Source organism: Myxocyprinus asiaticus, chromosome 32 (genome assembly GCF_019703515.2).
Source record: "Myxocyprinus asiaticus isolate MX2 ecotype Aquarium Trade chromosome 32, UBuf_Myxa_2, whole genome shotgun sequence".
NCBI lineage: Eukaryota > Metazoa > Chordata > Actinopteri > Cypriniformes > Catostomidae > Myxocyprinus > Myxocyprinus asiaticus.
The window spans coordinates 28,023,943-28,041,977 of NC_059375.1; the positions used below are offsets into that span (position 1 = coordinate 28,023,943).

The 18,035-nt window shown below is 39.0% G+C and overlaps 1 protein-coding gene across 1 annotated transcript in view; it reads left to right on the forward strand.

Moving 5' to 3' along the window:
• The window catches only part of LOC127423073 (voltage-dependent T-type calcium channel subunit alpha-1G-like), a 258,610-nt gene that overhangs the window by 146,760 nt on the left and 93,815 nt on the right, over nucleotides 1-18,035 (forward strand). Inside the window, exons 13-18 of the mRNA XM_051667102.1 lie at nucleotides 10,366-10,431; nucleotides 13,671-13,764; nucleotides 14,262-14,437; nucleotides 14,966-15,445; nucleotides 15,590-15,690; nucleotides 17,775-17,898. Coding sequence (XP_051523062.1) covers nucleotides 10,366-10,431; nucleotides 13,671-13,764; nucleotides 14,262-14,437; nucleotides 14,966-15,445; nucleotides 15,590-15,690; nucleotides 17,775-17,898 — 1,041 coding nt within the window. The remainder of the gene's footprint in view (nucleotides 1-10,365; nucleotides 10,432-13,670; nucleotides 13,765-14,261; nucleotides 14,438-14,965; nucleotides 15,446-15,589; nucleotides 15,691-17,774; nucleotides 17,899-18,035) is intronic.

Below are 18,035 nucleotides of genomic sequence, written 5' to 3' on the forward strand. Positions count from 1 at the left end.
CCACAAGTACATTAGTGTTGGCCTTTGTGTAATTTAATGCACAAATAAATTCTGAACCGTTTGTATTGTTATCCTTCTTCAAGAATGTCTGTTCCGCAGTCTTGACATGCATACGCACACAATGATGGGGGCGTGGTTTAGCGTTGCTGACAGCAAATGCCCATTCATTAAAATGAAGGGAAATATCCAGTATATCTGGCAATTTTGGGTTTTTTTTAAGAAAAAAAAAATTAAAAAAAATGATTTTTTCTAGAATGTTTAGTTTCGACCAATAATTTTCTTTTCTCAAGTCTAATGTTGTAATAGATTACAGAGATATAATCTCTAAACATAGTGTTTTTTTTATTTATTTATTTATTTTTATTATAAAATTGCATTTTTATCCATGATGGCAAGGCTACCATTACTCCAGTCTGCTTAGAAAATAATGTATCACATAATCCTTAAGAAATCATTTGATATGTTAACTTAGTACTAAAGTAACATTTATTTTTGTTAGAACGGTTAAAACGGTTGTGCTACTTAATGAGGTGTGGACATTGCAATATAGTGTCTTTTTTATAGCTGAGGTGTTGAGTGTACTTGCATTTTTAGTAAAAGTTACTTTACACTTGCAATTCAAATTTCAGTTATAAAAATAGCCAAAAAGAAACATATTTCTCCTCAGATTCATCAATCTATTGTTCTTTTAAGACTATTCCATGCACTTCTTTTTTGAAAGAATAAAATATTTTATTTTGAAAAAATAAAACAAACTTTATCTAACTGGAGATATCTGACAGAGAGAGAAGTGGACAACCCAGATGCACAACAACAAGAATACAAAAAAAAAAAAAAAAGACTCCTCACAGGCCCTAACTAGCAGCTTTAATTAACAGTATATGCCGAACACTTGCATTGCTGAAAGTAGACGATTCTTGGATGAACAGAAAGTTCGAAGAACACATCATTTATTTTAAAAGAAATAGTCCATTGTAACATTAAAATTGCCTTTACTGTAATTTTTCAATTATTTTCAATAAATTTAATGCATCCTTGGAGAACAAACCTCAAAACTCCAATACTGCTTTCAAGATTTATTGAAAAATGCATGTCTATGTTTAAGGTTAATTTAAGTGAATTCTTTGTTAGAATAACAATCATAAAACATAAATAAATAAATAATAAAAAAAAAAAAAAATAATTTTTGTGACACCTCATTAGAGCAACAACATTAGCAAAAAATGAAGATCCAATATCATTTAGAGTTATCTGCATAATGACAGTGAATGGAAAAGTTATAAGTGTTGCTGAAAAGCCAGAGAGTTTTGGTCTACTTGAGAGGAGTTATTTTCTGGATGAAGCTCAATTCTTCTTCCCTTTATTCTTCTCTAAAAGATGAGCGTGTGCTAATGTGCCCGCCTGCCAGACAAAAATAGCTTTCATAGTGCATCATGGCAGCTAAGAGGAAATTATGTTAGATACTCAGAACCCTGAAAAAAAAAAAAAAACTCTCCACTCCTAAATAAAAGAGGGTAACCTGCACTCAGCTGAACCCTTTTACCTTTTCCTTAGCTAACTGTACACTTAAAGGAATAGTTCTCCCAAAAATGAAAATTATATCATCATTTAGTCACATTCATTCCAAACCTAGACTACTTCCCCTTTCTTCTCTACCTTCTATACCTTTTGTGTTCCACAGAAGATAGAAAGTCATAAAGGCTTAGAATGATATGAGTATGAATTAAAAAAATGAATGGATTTTCATTTTTGAGTGATCTATTCCTTTAAGTACATTCATAAAAGCATCAGATATTATTATATCTTCCCAGTTGATCTAATGCCAAGCAGAATGCCAAGGTATTCTCTTGCTCTCTCTTAGATCTGATGAAAACTGTTGGCTTAATATTTTAACCCTACATATGCTTTTTTGCAAACATGTTTATTTTTAGTTGGTCGAACTTTTCAGTGCGCCAGGGTTGCTGGGGAAACCTGTAGCTGAATAACGTGTGTAAAACAGAGAGATCAAGGGCCGGGACAAGTGTTCCTCAAACAGCAAAATGTCCCCTCCACTTCTTAAAGCAAATAGCATCTTGTAAAGAGGTTCTCCTGCTCAGACTTGCATGTCAATCTATAAACATATTACCTGGTCCATGTAGATTATTGATTCAAAGCTGTTTTTTTGTTTTGTTTTGTTTTTTGGGTATTAAGATTTATGTCCATTTTTGTACTGCCAATTAAATAAATACATTTTAAATCTTATTTTGTCCCAAAGCAAAGTTCTCTTTTCTTTATACACTGATGAGCCAAAACATTATGACCACATGCCTATTATGCTGTTGGTTTTCCGTGTACCACCAAAACAGTGCTGACCCACTGAAGCATGGACTCTACAAGACCCTTGAAAGTGTCCTGTGGTATCTGGCACCAAGACATTAACAGCAGATCCTTCAAGTTCTGTAAGTTGCGAGGTTGAGCCACCATGGATTGGACTTGTTGGTGCAGCACATTCCATAGATGCTCAATCGGATTAAGATCTGGGGAATTTGGAGGCCAGGGCAACACCTTGAACTCTTCATCATGTTCCTCAAACCATTTACAAAAAATGTGTGGCAGGGCACATTATTCTGCTGAAAGAGGCCACTGCCATCAGGAAATACCATTGCCATGAAGAGGTGTACCTGGACTGCAATGATGTTTAGGTAGGTGGCACGTGTCAAATTGACATCTACATGAATGGCCGGACACAGGGTATCCCAGCAGAACATTGTCTAGAGCATCAAACTCCCTCCAACGGCTTGTCGTCTTTCCACAGTACATCCTGGTGCCATCACTTCCCCAGGTAAACGACACACATGTGCATGGCCATCCACGTGATGTAAAAGAAAACAGGATTCATCGGACAAGGCAACCTTCTTCCACTGCTCCAATGTCCAGTGGGGACACTTGTGTGCCCATTGTAGGTGCTTTTGATGGTGGACAGGAGTCATCATGGGCACTTTGACCGGTCTGCGGCAACGCAGCCCCATACGCAGTGTGATGCACTGTGTGTTGTGACACATTCCTCATATAACCATCATTAAAATTTTTGGTGACTTGTGCCACAGTAGACCTTCTGTTGGTTCAGACCAGACGGGATAGCCTTCGTTGCCTTCACGCATCGATGAGCCTTGGGCGCCCAACACCCTGTTGCCGGTTTATGGTTTGTCCCTCCTCGGACCACTGTCAGTAGGTACTCACCACTGCTGACCGGGAGCACCCCACAAGCCTTGACGTTTCAGAGATACTCTGATCCAGTCGTTTGGCCATAGCAATTTGGCCCTTGTCAAAGTTGCAAAGGTCTTTACTCCTGCCAATTTCTTCTGCATTCAACACGTTGACTACATGTACTGATTGTTCACTTTCCATCTAATCTACCCAGACTTTGACATGTGGCCTTGTTAGGAGATGATCAACATTATTCACTTCACCTGTGAGTGGTCATAATGTTTTGGTTCATCAGTGTGTGTGTATATAAACTCAGCAAAAAAAGAAACGTCCTCTCAATTTCAACTGCTTTTATTTTCAGCAAACTTAACGTGTAAATATTTGTATGAACATAAAAAGAATCGACAACTAAAATATAAACTGAACAAGTTTCACAGACATGTGACTAACAGAAATGGAATAATGTGTCCCTGAACAAAGGGGGGGCTCAAAATCAAAAGTAACAGTCAGAATCTGGTGTGGCCACCAGCTGCATTAAGTACTGCAGTGCATCTCCTCCTCATGGACTGCACCAGGTTTACCAGTTCATGCTGTGAGATGTTACCCCACTCTTCCACCAAGGCACTTGCATGTTCCTGGACATTTCTGGGGGGAATGGCCCAAGCCCTCTCCCTCTGATCCAACAGGTCCCAGACGTGCTCAATGGGATTGATATCCAGGCTCTTCGCTGGCCATGGCAGAACACTGACATTCATGTCTTGCAAGAAATCATGCACATAATGAGCAGTATGGCTGGTGGCATTGTCAAGCTGGAGGGTCATGTCAGGATGAGCCTGCAGGAAGCGTACCACATGAGGGAGGAGGATGTCTTCCCTGTAACTCACAGTGTTGTAATTGCCTGCAATGACAACAAGATCAGTCCGATGATGCTGTGACACACTGCCCCAGACCATAACGGACCCTCCACCTCCAAATCTATCCCGCTCCAGAGTACAGGCCTCGGTGTAATGCTCATTCCTTCGATGATAAACGGGAGTCCAACCATCACCCCTGGTGAAACAAATCCGCGACTTGTCAGTGAAGAGCACTTTTTGCCAGTCCTGTCTGGTCCAGCGAAGGTGGGTTTGTGCCCATAGGCGACGTTGTTGCCGGTGATGTCTGGTAAGGACCTGCCTTACAACAGACCTACAAGCCCTCAGTCCAGCCTCTCTCAGCCTATTGCGAACAGTCTGAGCACTGATGGAGGGATTGTGAGTTCCTGGTGTAACTCGGCAGTTGTTGTTGCCATCCTGTACCTGTCCCACAGGTGTGATATTCGGATGTACCGATCCTGTGCAGGTGATGTTACATGTGGTCTGCCACTGCGAGGACCATCAGCTGTCCTTCCTGTCTCCCTGTAGCACTGTCGTAGGCGTCTCACAGTACGGACATTGCAATTTATTGCACTGGCCACATCTGCAGTCCTCATGCCTCCATGCAGCATGCCTAAGGCACGTTCACGCAGATGAGCAGGGACCCTGGGCATCTTTCTATTGGTGTTTTTCAGAGTCAGTAGAAAGGTCTCTTTAGTGTCCTAAGTTTTTATAACTGTGACCTTAATTGCCTACCATTTGTAAGCTGTTAGTGTCTTAATGACTGTTCCACAGGTGCATGTTCATTAATTGGACCTAACTCTAACCTAACCCTAACCCTAACCCTAACCCTAGAAAGCATGGAAAACATTGTTTAAAGCCTTTACAATAAAGATCTGTAAAGCTATTTGGATTTTTACAAAATTATCTTTAAAATACAGTGTCCTGAAAAAGGGACGTTCCGTTTTTTGCTGAGTTTATATACTGGTGGCCAAAAGTTTGGAATAATGTACAGATTTTGCTCTTATGGAAAGAAATTTGTACTTTTATTCACCAAAGTGGCATTCAACTGATTACAATGTATAGTCAGGACATTAATAACATGAAAAATTACTATTACAATTAAAAAAAAAAAAAAAAAAAAACATTTCAGAACTTCTTAAACTACTTCAAAGAGTTCTCATCAAAAAATCCTCCATGTGCAGCAATGACAGCTTTGCAGATCCTTGGCATTCTAGCTGTCAGTTTGTCCAGATACTCAGGTGACATTTCACCCCACGCTTCCTGTAGCACTTGCCATAGATTACAGTCTAGCTGATCCCACAAAAGCTCAATGGGGTTAAGATCCATTTCTCAAACTAGAGACTCTGATGTACTTATCCTCTTGTTAAGTTGTACATCTGGCCTTCCACATCTCTCTCTGTCCTTGTTAGAGCCAGTTGTCCTTTGTCTTTGAAGACTGTAGTGTACACCTTTGTATGAAATCTTCAGTTTTTTGGCAATTTCAAGCATTGTATAGCCTTCATTCATCAAAACAATGATTGACTGATGAGTTTCTAGAGAAAGCTGCTGCTTTTTTGCCATTTTTGGCCTAATATTGACCTTAAGACATGCCAGTCTATTGCATACTGTGGCAACTCAAAAATAAACACAAAGACAATGTTAAGCTTCATTTAACGAACCAAATAGCTTTCAACTGTGTTTTATATAATGGCAAGTGATTTTCTTGTACCAAATTAGCAATTTAGCTTGATTACTCAAGGATAAGGTGTTGGAGTGATGGCTGCTGGAAATGGGGCCTGTCTAGATTTGATAAAAAATGACTTTTTTCAAATAGTGATGGTGCTGTTTTTTTACATCAGTAATGTCCTGACTATACTGTGTGATCAGTTGAATGCCACTTTGGTGAATTAAAGTAACAATTTCCTTCCAAAACAACATAATCTGTACATTATTCCAAACGTTTGGCCGCCAGCGTGTATATATATATATATATATATATATATATATATATATATATATATATATATATATATATATATATATAAACTAAAAACAAACTATTAATAACTCAAAGCCATGTTTAGAACTCAACATCTAATTTACGTCATCACCTACAGTCTTTTTTCCCCACTGGTTGAATTCATTGACTCACTCTGATAGGTTCACAGCCAGAATAATTCAATATATGTTATCTTCAAGGACCTGGAGTTTTAAATGAGAGTTCATCAATTTCAGCTAATAAAAGTGCTAACAGTTGTAGCATTAACTATTGATTGGGGATTGCTCTTATACTGATAATGGTGTTGTATTGAGAGGATCGAATCTCAAATAAAAATATCAGTGCTAAGTGTTTTTGTTTTTTAGTTGTCTTTTATTACTTATTTAGAGTGAAAATTAATGTAGCGAAAATCTACAACTCATAAGCTTGAATGTGGAAAAAAAAAAAAAAATCATTTTAGCAAATAGTGTGTATTTCTCATTACACTAATTTTAACACACACAGAAATGCTGAAAAACCACAGTTGCAAACAGCACTCATTCAGAAACATCATCTGAAGTTGTTTCACACTAAATGACAAATCTATACTTTAAAGTACAATTATTATAATGGATGATGTTTTTTATAAGTTTATTTAAATGGTCTGTAGTTGTTAATATAATATAAACAAAAGAAAACTAATTCTGATCATTTGTAGATTAGGCCTATTTAATGTTAATGATGATGGCTTTAAATGTATGATATTACATTTCTATATTTATCCATTTCATGATAAAAAGATATTGGCCTTTATAATATTTGCAGTACTGGGCAGTAGCAGATTACATGTCATATGGATTACGCAATTAGATTATGAAAACAAAGTACTTGTAATTTGATTACATTTGGATTACATGATTACATATTAATCAGGCAACAGCAATAAATCGCTTATAATTTTTTTGATCTCCCTAATTCTTCTTTTTTTTTTCTTTTTTTTTTATAATTTTAATTGTTCATTCTAAATGAGCCTACCGCTGATATACTTTCTGTAAGACTTTGAGTGTTTTCAGAAGAGAGGGGGAGGTTTGTGGAGTTGCACACAGACCTGATACTAGACACTATAATTAGTGGCTATAATTACACTAAAGATGGAGTGGTCTCACTCAGCATTTGACTACTAAATTTGCAAAAAATCATTTAACTTTTAAGGAGACAGAGCAAAAACCTTACTGTGCAATGTAAACTCTGCCTTTCAAAATGTAATATCCTTTCCACTGCAAACGATCGCACGTCAAATCTAAAAATAAAAGCATTTGAAGGTGTGCTTGCATATTTTCTCAACTTTAAATTATATTTATAGCATATCTAACAAACTCTTGACAAACACATTTTGATTATTATTTGAATTATCACTCTGTGTGTCATATAACCATGTGTCTTTGGATGGGTTTTGTCTATCAAACAAATACAAATGCACATATACACGTCATATTATCTTTACAATGTAATCCACACATAAAGGCAGAACCGATGCATTAATGCGGTAAATTTAGTTTTAGTTTCACAATTTGATTTTGTTCTCTGCAAAATGCACTTTTGCTTTTGTGATAACTTTTGAGACTGCTTTTTGCGACGTTGACTCACAAATAAGACTAGTCTGATTGGTTAGCAAACATGGTGTTTGTATTCTTGTGTAGCCAGACCTATGACAAAGGCATAGGTCTATGGTCTATAGCCACTTCAGTTGGCCAAAATCTGCCCATTTAGACAGCAAAAGCCATCTAACTGGTATATAAAGCAACCAATCACAGATGGTTTTGTCATTACGGGGTATTTAGTGGTGGGGTTATCGGATATGTATCATACCATAATAAAAGACAGACATGGGGTAAAAATGTATTTATATAATGGTATTTATATAATGGTGCGTGAATCTCCACGAGCAATTGCACAGAAAACACATGGGAGAATAGCAGACAATGTGTAGAGGGTCTAAGTACATCACATAATTATAGAACTATAATCTTTATAGAAAATTTTACTGACATAACTAAGTAAACAAAGCAGAAAATGCAGCTCTGCTCGTGGATATTCGCTTCACTTTCTGCTATTGCCTCAAACGATACTCTGAATATCTTTAAAAGATTTGATGTCACTAACATGGCAAACTTGGGCAAATTCTGTGATTATTTCATCCTCAAAAGTGCTCATTCTATCAAAACGGAACATTGTGAACACAACTCGGCTTCCAGGTGGACTGATGCAATGTCCTGTGTCCTCTACTCGCAGAAGATCCATTGAACCAGCCAATCAGATTTGTGCTGATTTGATCGAGAAAGCCGTTTTGCAATTTTGTGTGCTATAAGCATCAGACGGTTAGTGCACGGACTGTGGGCGGTTTCGTGGGCGTGCCATCTGATGCTAAGACTATGGTGTTTGTAATGTTGAAATTGCCGGAGTACAACCACTTTATTTAATGCACCCATGGGCACAATCAATAATTCTAGAAACTCTCCCATGAGAAATGCCTGTTAAACTCAAACATATTGCAGTCTGTCATTAATGGAGGGCCTAGAACTCTATCATCAACATGGGGAAAACTCCCTTCATATATTTACACCATGTTAATAAATTTGCTATTCATGCTTCTGAATTTATGGACAAAAGCACCACTCAAACAATTAGATCATGCCTTCTCATGACAAATAATTATGCAAGTAACTATTTACTGCTGATGTATAACTGTGAAATACTATGTCTACATCATATCCAGTGACCTTCATTAATCATTGATTTTGGAAGTCTTGACAAATAATAATAAAAAAAAAAAGACAATAGTTAAAAACTAAATTAAAAAGTTTGTGGACAAACTTTAGGTTGGCTTAAAAAGCCTGGTCTGAAAGTTTAACATAGATAGATAGATAGATAGATAGATAGATAGATAGACAGACAGATAAGAGATGGAGTGATAGAAAAGAAAGTGAGAGATAGAAAGGAGTGATTGATAGAAAGATAGAAAAGAAAGAATGAGAGATAGAAAATAAAGTGATGGAGTGATAGAATAGAAAATGTGATGAGTGATAGAAAGATAGGAAAGAAAGAGTGGTAGAGTGGTAGATAAAGTGATGGAGTGATAGATAAAATAGAAAAAAAATGATTGAGTGATAGATAAGAAAGAAAGCATGATGGACTGATGGGAAGATTGAAAATAGTGATAGAGTGATAAATATAAAAGAAAGTGATGGAGTGATAGAATAGAAATAGTGATAGAAAGCTAGAAAATAACGAGTGGTGGAGTGATAGACAGACAGACAGACAGACAGACAGATAGATAGATAGATAGATAGATAGATAGATAGATAGATAGATAGATAGTGTGTGTGTGTGTGTGTGAGAGAGAGAGAGAGAGAGAGAGAGAGAGAGATAGAGAGAGAGAGAGAGAGAGAGAGAGAGAGAGAGAGAGAAGGGAGGGTGAGATTGAAAGAAATACAGATTGATAGAGACAGAAAGAAATAGAGATTTGATAGAGCAGCTAAAGGCAGATTACAAGTGTGGTGGATCATTTGAATTTTGACAGTTGGAGTTTAAATAGTCTTGGCTCATCTGAACATTCTGTCAATGAAAGTCAAAAAGTTTCCAACATGTGGTCGTCCGCTGTAGGAAAACCGATCAGTTAGAAAAGATGTAGCACACAATTCGGGATCAGTTAGTCAGACCGGTGGCACCCCGGCCTGAATCGGGCGGGGAAGGAGTGTGACAAGGAGGAGGGTGTGGCAAGGGCCATGAGGCCGGCACTGGATCAGCTGATCAGCGGGAGAGTGAGATAAAGGGGAACAGGAGACGCCAGTTCGAGAGAGAAAGAGAGACACGTGGCATGTGTGTGTTTGTTTATGTTGAGTTTGATATTAAACTTTACGTTGACTGTTCAGCCAGTTCCCGCCTCCTCCTTGCCCATCCTTTTACTGTTACACATACATATTAGGACAATCTTTTTTTATGGTTTTATGACTATATTATTATGGATATTATGGAAATTAATATTTGATATTAGATAAAAAAATAAAATGTTTGGTATCTCCAAACAAGATTGAGATTCAAGATCCTTACTACTGCCAGTGACTGTACTGTACTTACTGTACAGACCATGATCACAGCCTAAACTCCACCCAAAATGTATAACTTTTGCATGATGTGTACTTCAATAGAGATATGAAGTAAAATTATGAAGTCTAAATCCTCATGATTTGTATTTATTTTTCTAAATCCTATTCTTGTTTGTGCTATTCTTCTTTTTATCTTACCTTTGCATTCTGTGTGGTAAAATCCTAACACGTGTCCATTTAGGAAATCACCAAGAGGGAGGATTTGCATGGCCAGCTGAGCTGTATTCAGCTGCCAGTAGACTCAGGGGTATGTAGCACTTCGCATGATGTAACCTAGTGAGACTAACCTGGAGGACCCCGGCGTTTGTGGACATTGTCACTCGTGATTGTTTTTTTCATAGTAGCAGACTTGACTCAAAGTCTTTCTTCAGGTTCACTTGCTCAATGCCTGGCAGCAGAGTACAAACCTTGTAGAGCCACGTTCTTTATTTTATCTGGCTGAAAGTATGTGTTTGGACTTATGGAAAGCCTCAGTGAAATCAGACAAAGCTCGACAGACTGCTGTGCAAAATAAAAAAAGGAAACTGGGAAGTCCTTTTGAATAGATTTTAAATTTGCTGTTATGTTTATCTCATAGATTTTTTACAGTGCAGTATTATTTATTTATTTTTTGTTTAACTACCTTACTGGAAAGAAAATTGCTTAACTGGCCTGAGGTAGTTGGCAGGTCTTTGCTGGTTTAAGCTAGTCTAGCTGGTCCCCCAGCTTTGCCAAACTGGTCTTCAGCTAGTCTAGCTCTGGTTGGGCAGCCTGGCCAGTTAACAATTGCCCAAAACCAAAAAACATATCAGCATGATGAGGATGGGAGACCAGCAGACCAGCTTAGGCTTTTTTTTCTCCGCATGGCTCTTTTAAAGTTCTATTAAAATAATCATCTGCTTAGACCGGTAGCTCAACAATTGAAAAAAAAAAATGTCCATTCAAAGAGCCAGAGCTGAGTGGAAGCACTTGACCCTGTTGAGGAGACTCTGTCTGTTTGTGTTCCTGGACATCACATCCTGTATTTGTTTTCATTTATGCAGCTGTGGTAGGTGACATCTGCAGTGGAAGGGCACAAAATGAAAAGCACCAATGGCTATGTTGGTTCAAACCTGTCTCTGAGCAACTTACACCTTTTAGACCTTCACCTCAATTAAACTTACCTAAACCTCTCTGCCGGTCCTTACTCAGGAGCTATTAGCACATCTCATGTCAAAACATGCCTGACATGTCTCTATCAGCAAGGTTGCTCAAGCCCAGCAGAATTCCCAAATTAAGACCTGTGGTTGTTAAGAAGCAGTTGCACAACAACCTAACATCTTAATTGACTGTACAGCCCCTGTAGACTTTCTTTCACACCTTCTACATGACCAAAGAAGTTCTGGTAAACATAGCTTAATAAGCTTAGTTTTTAATTGATTTTACCTACAGTCTCTGCTAGAAAGGGACCATCTTCAGTTTACATGCTGGTCAAACACAACATATGCTGGTAACCAGCAATGCTCTTCTTTTCAGTTGGTGTTAAATAGCTAATAGGTTTTACTAGTGTGCTTGCCAAAATGGCAATGGTAGTTCATTCAGCCAGTAGGTACAGTGGCCAGTGTCTTACAGTTCTGCTACCTCTTTTTTGCTCAGAAAAGCCATGTGGGAATGAGGATAGCCAAGCCCAAGCCAGCCAATTCATCAGTGCTCAGTTCTGAGCATGCTGTGAGTAACAGTGGGTGCTGATGCTAAGCTAACAGCTAACTACAGAAGGTGGTGGCCTGCTCCTGAAAATGCTTTGTTGTGCCTTCCTGCTAAGTTCAACCTATCACAGCTGTGTTATGGTTTACTGTTCACTGTTTAGAGGGGCTAGGAGTCCTTTTCCTGTCTTGAATTACAGAGCTTGGCTACAGTGACTCCATTTAAAGTTTTGTTTTTGTTGCCTCAGTAACTTTTATGATATTGTGTTATTCGCTATTGACAAGTCCTATTCACTGTTTTTTGTTGTAGTTATGATGTGAATTAACTGCAGTTCGGTTGTGTTGTGTTTAGTAGTTCAGTGATCCCACTGGCTTCAATGCAACTTAACACTCATTACTAATGCTTTTATTATTATTTTTTTACTTTTTTTATTTATTTTGTTCAGAGACAGAAATTCACAAAGCTTTCATTAAGGACTTGATACTAAACAGTGAAGCCAGTAGGGTAAATTTTTTGTAGGTCCAGAGTTTTGTCAAAATAGTCACCACTGTGCCTCATCTCTCTTGCTCTTTCACCCTTAATACCAAGGATGTAAACCAAACATTAAAATCAGGGCTACCAAAAGTAAAAGTAGCGATCTATAAATCAATCTTTGAAAACCCATATTGATTGACTACTCTGAATATTGGGGTTGACCCAATGTTGTCTGTCTCAATGTCTGTAATGGTTATGGCCCTAATGCATAGCAAAATAATATTTTTGGCATAAGTATATGTCATCATAAGGATGGCATTTTCTCATCCAGTCCACACAAGATGAAAAAGGGCAATACTCTTTATCCTCCTTGTGGCAGAGAGGAGGGTGGGGCTGGGTCGTGATGCTCCACATCCGGCCCCTAATCAGGCAAATCAAGCCCTCGAGAGGGATAAAGGTGACCGGAGGTGGCAGTTCGAGAGAGAGAGGGTTACGAGCAGCTGCCCTGCATGTGTTTATGTTTGTGTCTTTTTGTTTTATTAAAAGATTATTTATATTGTCAAGCCGGTTCTCACCTCCTCCTTTCCACTGAACTTTGTTACACTCCTGCACTTTGATTTTATTTAAATTGCAATCACTGTTTAACCCCTATGGTCAAATTGAGAGAAGAGACAGAGAGTGAGACATAGAGAGTAAAGGACCAGAGTCCTCATCCAGTGGTCTGTTTTGACAAACAACCCAGAGTTGAAGTTCTGTGCTAGACCACACTGAAACACTCTAGACATGATACTGTTTTAAAGACCCAATAGTAGAGATGAGGATGATATAGGCCAAACAATGAGACGAGCCCTCTGATAAAAATAGCAGTGTTTATTTCTCCAGCCTGATCATTGCAAGTGCTCTACTGGTGCCATTTCTCCAGTGAGCCGAGAAAAAAACAAAAACAAAAAAAAAACACACGCACACACACGCGTTCGCCCGCATGCGGATATGTCTTACACTAATATAGCAGATGGTCTGACCATGAGTCATAAATAAAGACTAATAAAATACATTTAACAAATATTTAGCTCTAAATTGGCAAACGGTTAATACAATCATTGTGTTTTCAGAGTGGTGGAGCAATCTGGTACTGTCAAATGCATGCAGGCACTGTGTTTTCTGTGGATTACCCCATCGAGTATGTCTCTCCTGTAGATTCCAGTCACCCTGTGGTCTTTTTCGAGGGCTGCTGGGATGGGGAGACCACACCCATGCCCACCTGCTTGTCACCTTCCCTTCAAACATGCTTCCCTATTCCAACACCAATGCCTGGCATTTGACATCAGTTTTCTTCCTCATTTGATTAAGGGTGATGCCTCAAAGACAGACTCTGAAGTGGATTTCTATACACGAAGCTTAGAGGATGTTTCTGGACATAAAAGGGACCCATCTGCCTCATCTGGTGAGACCCGTAGAAGAATTGGCATATTGTCACATAATTTATGATGATTACAATTTAAAAAAAATATTGTCTGAATAGGATGGTTTTAATTATGGTATTAAAGTAATGATATGCGAGAATTGTTGGGTTATAGTAATGATAATTTGAAAAAAAAAAAAAAAAAAAATAATCATGAAAATAATGTGATGGTTAATAGCTTAGCTTGCTTAGTTTTTTTATGATTTTTTTTTATTTTTATGATTTTTTTATTTATTTGGGATAAAACATGACCCATTTCTTTGTAAAATTCACCCTTAAATACCAGATACACTTTTACCCTTTAAACAGCAGAGTTATTCTTACATGATGCACCATGGCCATTATTTAAGATTAAAGGCTCTCTGAAACATTAATGCTTAAAATGGTACCAAATGCATTTTTAAGCTGTTTGTCATGTTTTGTAAGTTCAGTTTTGATGTTGAGCATGTTTTCTTGTCCCTTCCTTTCCGTTCATGCAGCTGTGCCCATCAATGGTCATGTCGACCTAAAGACCAGTCTGACACCTCCTCTCATCACTCATACGGCCGCGACACCCATGCCCATTCCCAAGATATCAGGAGACCCAGCACTTGGCTATGAGTCTCGTAGAGGCAGCAATGTCTCCATGGATCCCAGTGGCCAAGATAAGTCTCCGGTTAGTAACTACTGCTCTCTGTCATTGCAGAGAAAGTCAAGTAAACTACAGTCTTGTTGTTGTTGACTATATTCTTTTCTTTCCCTTGAGAGGTCTTGTAAAAGATGACTTAAAGTTGATTAGATACAAATACTGCTGCATTTTTGGTATTCGCCTTTTGCACATAGTCTTTGTTCAGACCAACAGCAAAAGTCAGTTTTTTTGGTGTAATGTATCTGATTCAAATCCCTTTATTTGTGTAAACAAACCAGCCTTAACCAGCCTAGAATGGTCTGCTGGTCTTAGCTGGTCTCCCAACCGGGTCAGGCTGGCCTGTTTGCTGGTTTCAGAGTTTTTTTTTTTTTCACTTTTCAGCTGGACAGACTAGCTGGCCGACCAGCTAAACCAGCTAAGCAACAGCTTAGCCAGGCTGGGAGACCAGCATGGTCAGCAAAGACCAGCTCCAAACCAGCTAAGACCACCAAACCAGCTTAAGCTTAAGAATTTCTCACAATATGAGAGTGACATGCTCCCCCCATCACCCTGCAGTCGAGTGCACGGAGCTCCCCTAATGCCCCCTGGAGTTCCGCTAGCAGCTGGAACAGCAGGCGCTCCAGCTGGAACAGCCTCGGCCGAGCCCCCAGCCTCAAGAAGCAAAAGAGACAATCTGGTGAACGGCGGTCCTTGCTTTCCGGCAACGGCCAGTCCAGTTCGGATGAGGGTGTTGCTGGAGAGAGCAGGGGTGGAGGGGGTATGTCTGAGGGCGATGAGTCCTCCCTTGCCAGGACGGACTCACTGGGCCAGAGGCCTCGGCACAGGCGCGTGGAGTCTCTGGAGACCCGCAGCTCTTTTGATCTGCCTCCAGACACTCTGCAGGTGCCATACATGCATCGCTCTGCTAGCATACACAGTGCCCGGCCACCCAACTTCCTTAGCAATGGCAAGAGTTCCTGTTCTGCAGCCAGCGCGCAACTCTCTCTAGACGAGCATCACAGTGAGGATGATAATACAGATGATGAAGGAAACCTGGTGAGAAAGGAATCAAAACTTGATGTATTACTGCTCTTCAATAGATTTATCACAAGTGTCTAGAGTAATAGTACTTTTGTATCTTTTAATACCAAAAAAGTAAGTTACTGTTTATATAATTTCATATGGTCATTCTTCTTGCAGAGTCGCAAGGCTCGTCTCTATCGCTGGTTGGATCATAAGCAGCCTCAGTGGAGTCGGCAGAGGGCCACCTGGTCCCTTTACCTGTTCCCTCCTCAGTCACGGTGAGTGTCTGATGCTCTTGTACCTCTTAGTATTCCTGGCTGAGGAAAGACCAGCTAGAACATCATCAGGGGGTTACCAACAGAAACATTGTCTTGGGCCAACTATGGTCTTCTATGGTATTGTTTACTACGGTGTTTTCCAGTCCTGGGGCTTCATGTATAAAAACTTGGTTTTATTCTATAATGTGATATCCGCCTAAATGGGGAAAAGTGCATACGCACAAACATTTTCAGATATATACAACTGTACAAACGGCAGAACCTGCGCAAACTTCTCTTTATAAATTCCAGTCAGCGGAAGATTGTGCGTACATGCACGTGCTTTATTCCCCTCCCCGTCTCCTCCCCAAAATAACCATATATAGATCGTACAACGCCTTCTTTTTACTATGCATTACCTCATCTACATATAATTACTATATGCATATTGCCATCCAGACATGTGACACTACTGTGTTTAACGGTACGCAGCATTTTTGTTTGTACAAAATGTTTATACATGAGGCCCCTGGTCTTGCAGTACCCCTAACACTGCTCTGTTGAATGTGTCCACTGTAACACCACTGAACAACATAGTCTTTCTGTAGAAGCTTCTTGACTACTAGCTCAAAGTCTTGCTTGCTCAAGAAGTCTAGTGTGTTTACCAACACCATTATTACTGGTTGGGCTTCAGCATTCAAAATGCAACATATGCTGGTATCATGTTCATCATAGTATCATGTACCATGGCTGCCTAAGTCATGGAAGATGTCTCGATTAAGATAATCAAAGGTTGAGGGAGTTTCTGTAGCTTTAGCCCCTCCCCAAGGCATGTGATGGTCTCTTCTTGATCTTTCCCTTCCACTCATCTCCTTCCACAGCCTTCCATTTCTGAAATGCATGTCTGCTCACGTTAAGCTCCATTAAGACTGCACTTATTAGAGGGTGAGAGGAGACGAAAAAAAACTCAGTATTGTATGTTACACTCTGTCAGCGCTTTACTAATTAAACATCAAACAACCTCGGATCATCCTCCTCCTCCTTCCTGTGCGGTCCTTGGGTGATGCAAGCTCTTGACACTTTGTACAGTTATGATTTGCCAATATGATTTGATTCGCCAAATCAAAAGCAGAGAGGCTTTTGTGTCTTTTTGTCTGCCCTTCTGTGTGTGTCCAAAGCTTGTGTCTCTGGTCAGTTGTAGGTAAACCTTAGCAATATTGTTAAAAACCTATATTTCAATATTTTTCTGCCTTTTGACCATATTGAAAATATATCTTGTTATTTTTTATTTGCTCTGATGTGGCTTTTTTTTTTAAAAAAATCAGAGTAACCATCATTTCATCCAAAGAGCCATAGTAGACAAGTAAATACATGTTGTTCCAAGTCCTCATGACTTTCTTTTATGGAAGAAAAATGGCAGAATTTAAGGGAGTCACGACCATTCACTTTCATTCCATTTGTTTTCCATACAATGGTGACAAAGACAGTCATTCTGCCAAAAATCTACTTTTGTGTTCCACAGAAGTTAGTCATCAAGTTTTGAACATGATAGTGAGTAATTGATGACAGAATATTCATTTTTGTCTAAACTATTCCTTTAAGACAACTAGAGAAATGCAAACACTAGTTGTCACACTTAAATTTCAGATCTAAAAGCTTAGTCAATCTACACTTCAGTCTGTACATATGCTGCTGACAGATCCTCTTGCTAGCAGGTAAGGTGTGTCTTAGACTTCTCTTTTACATCACCCAGTATGGCCGCACTCCCAGCATGAAAGATCAATGCTGGGAGAGGGAGGTTGGCATGACAACGGTGCAAAGTTTGCCGTCTGTTCCCACACAGTGCTGTTCTGAGCATGAATTCTTTAACATCATGCCAAGTCTCAAAGACATTAAAGAGTACTGAGCACTACAGTAAGACTTATGGAAGACACACATTTAGCGTGACTTTCTGCCTTTTACTTACAGAAGTTAAATTGCTGTAAAAAAAAAAAACAAAAAAAAAAACCTGGAAATCACTTTCTTATTAATTCATTTTATGGTCAGCAATGTGTCCTTTGTTGTATCACCCAACCCACCATGTCTGGTGTGATTATGTCTTGCAGATTTCGTGTGACATGCAATAAGATTATCACTCACAAGATGTTTGACCATGTGGTTCTTGTCATCATCTTTCTCAACTGCATCACCATCGCCATGGAGAGGCCCAGAATCGACCCCTCCAGCGCTGTGAGTAATGGAACCTCATACACATAACATACACACACATGGAACCATGCATTCAAAACATTTAGTGTGGGCATAACAGGTCGGGTCAATAAGTCACTAATCTCACATTTTTAATAAAAACTTCCTTCCCCTCTGAG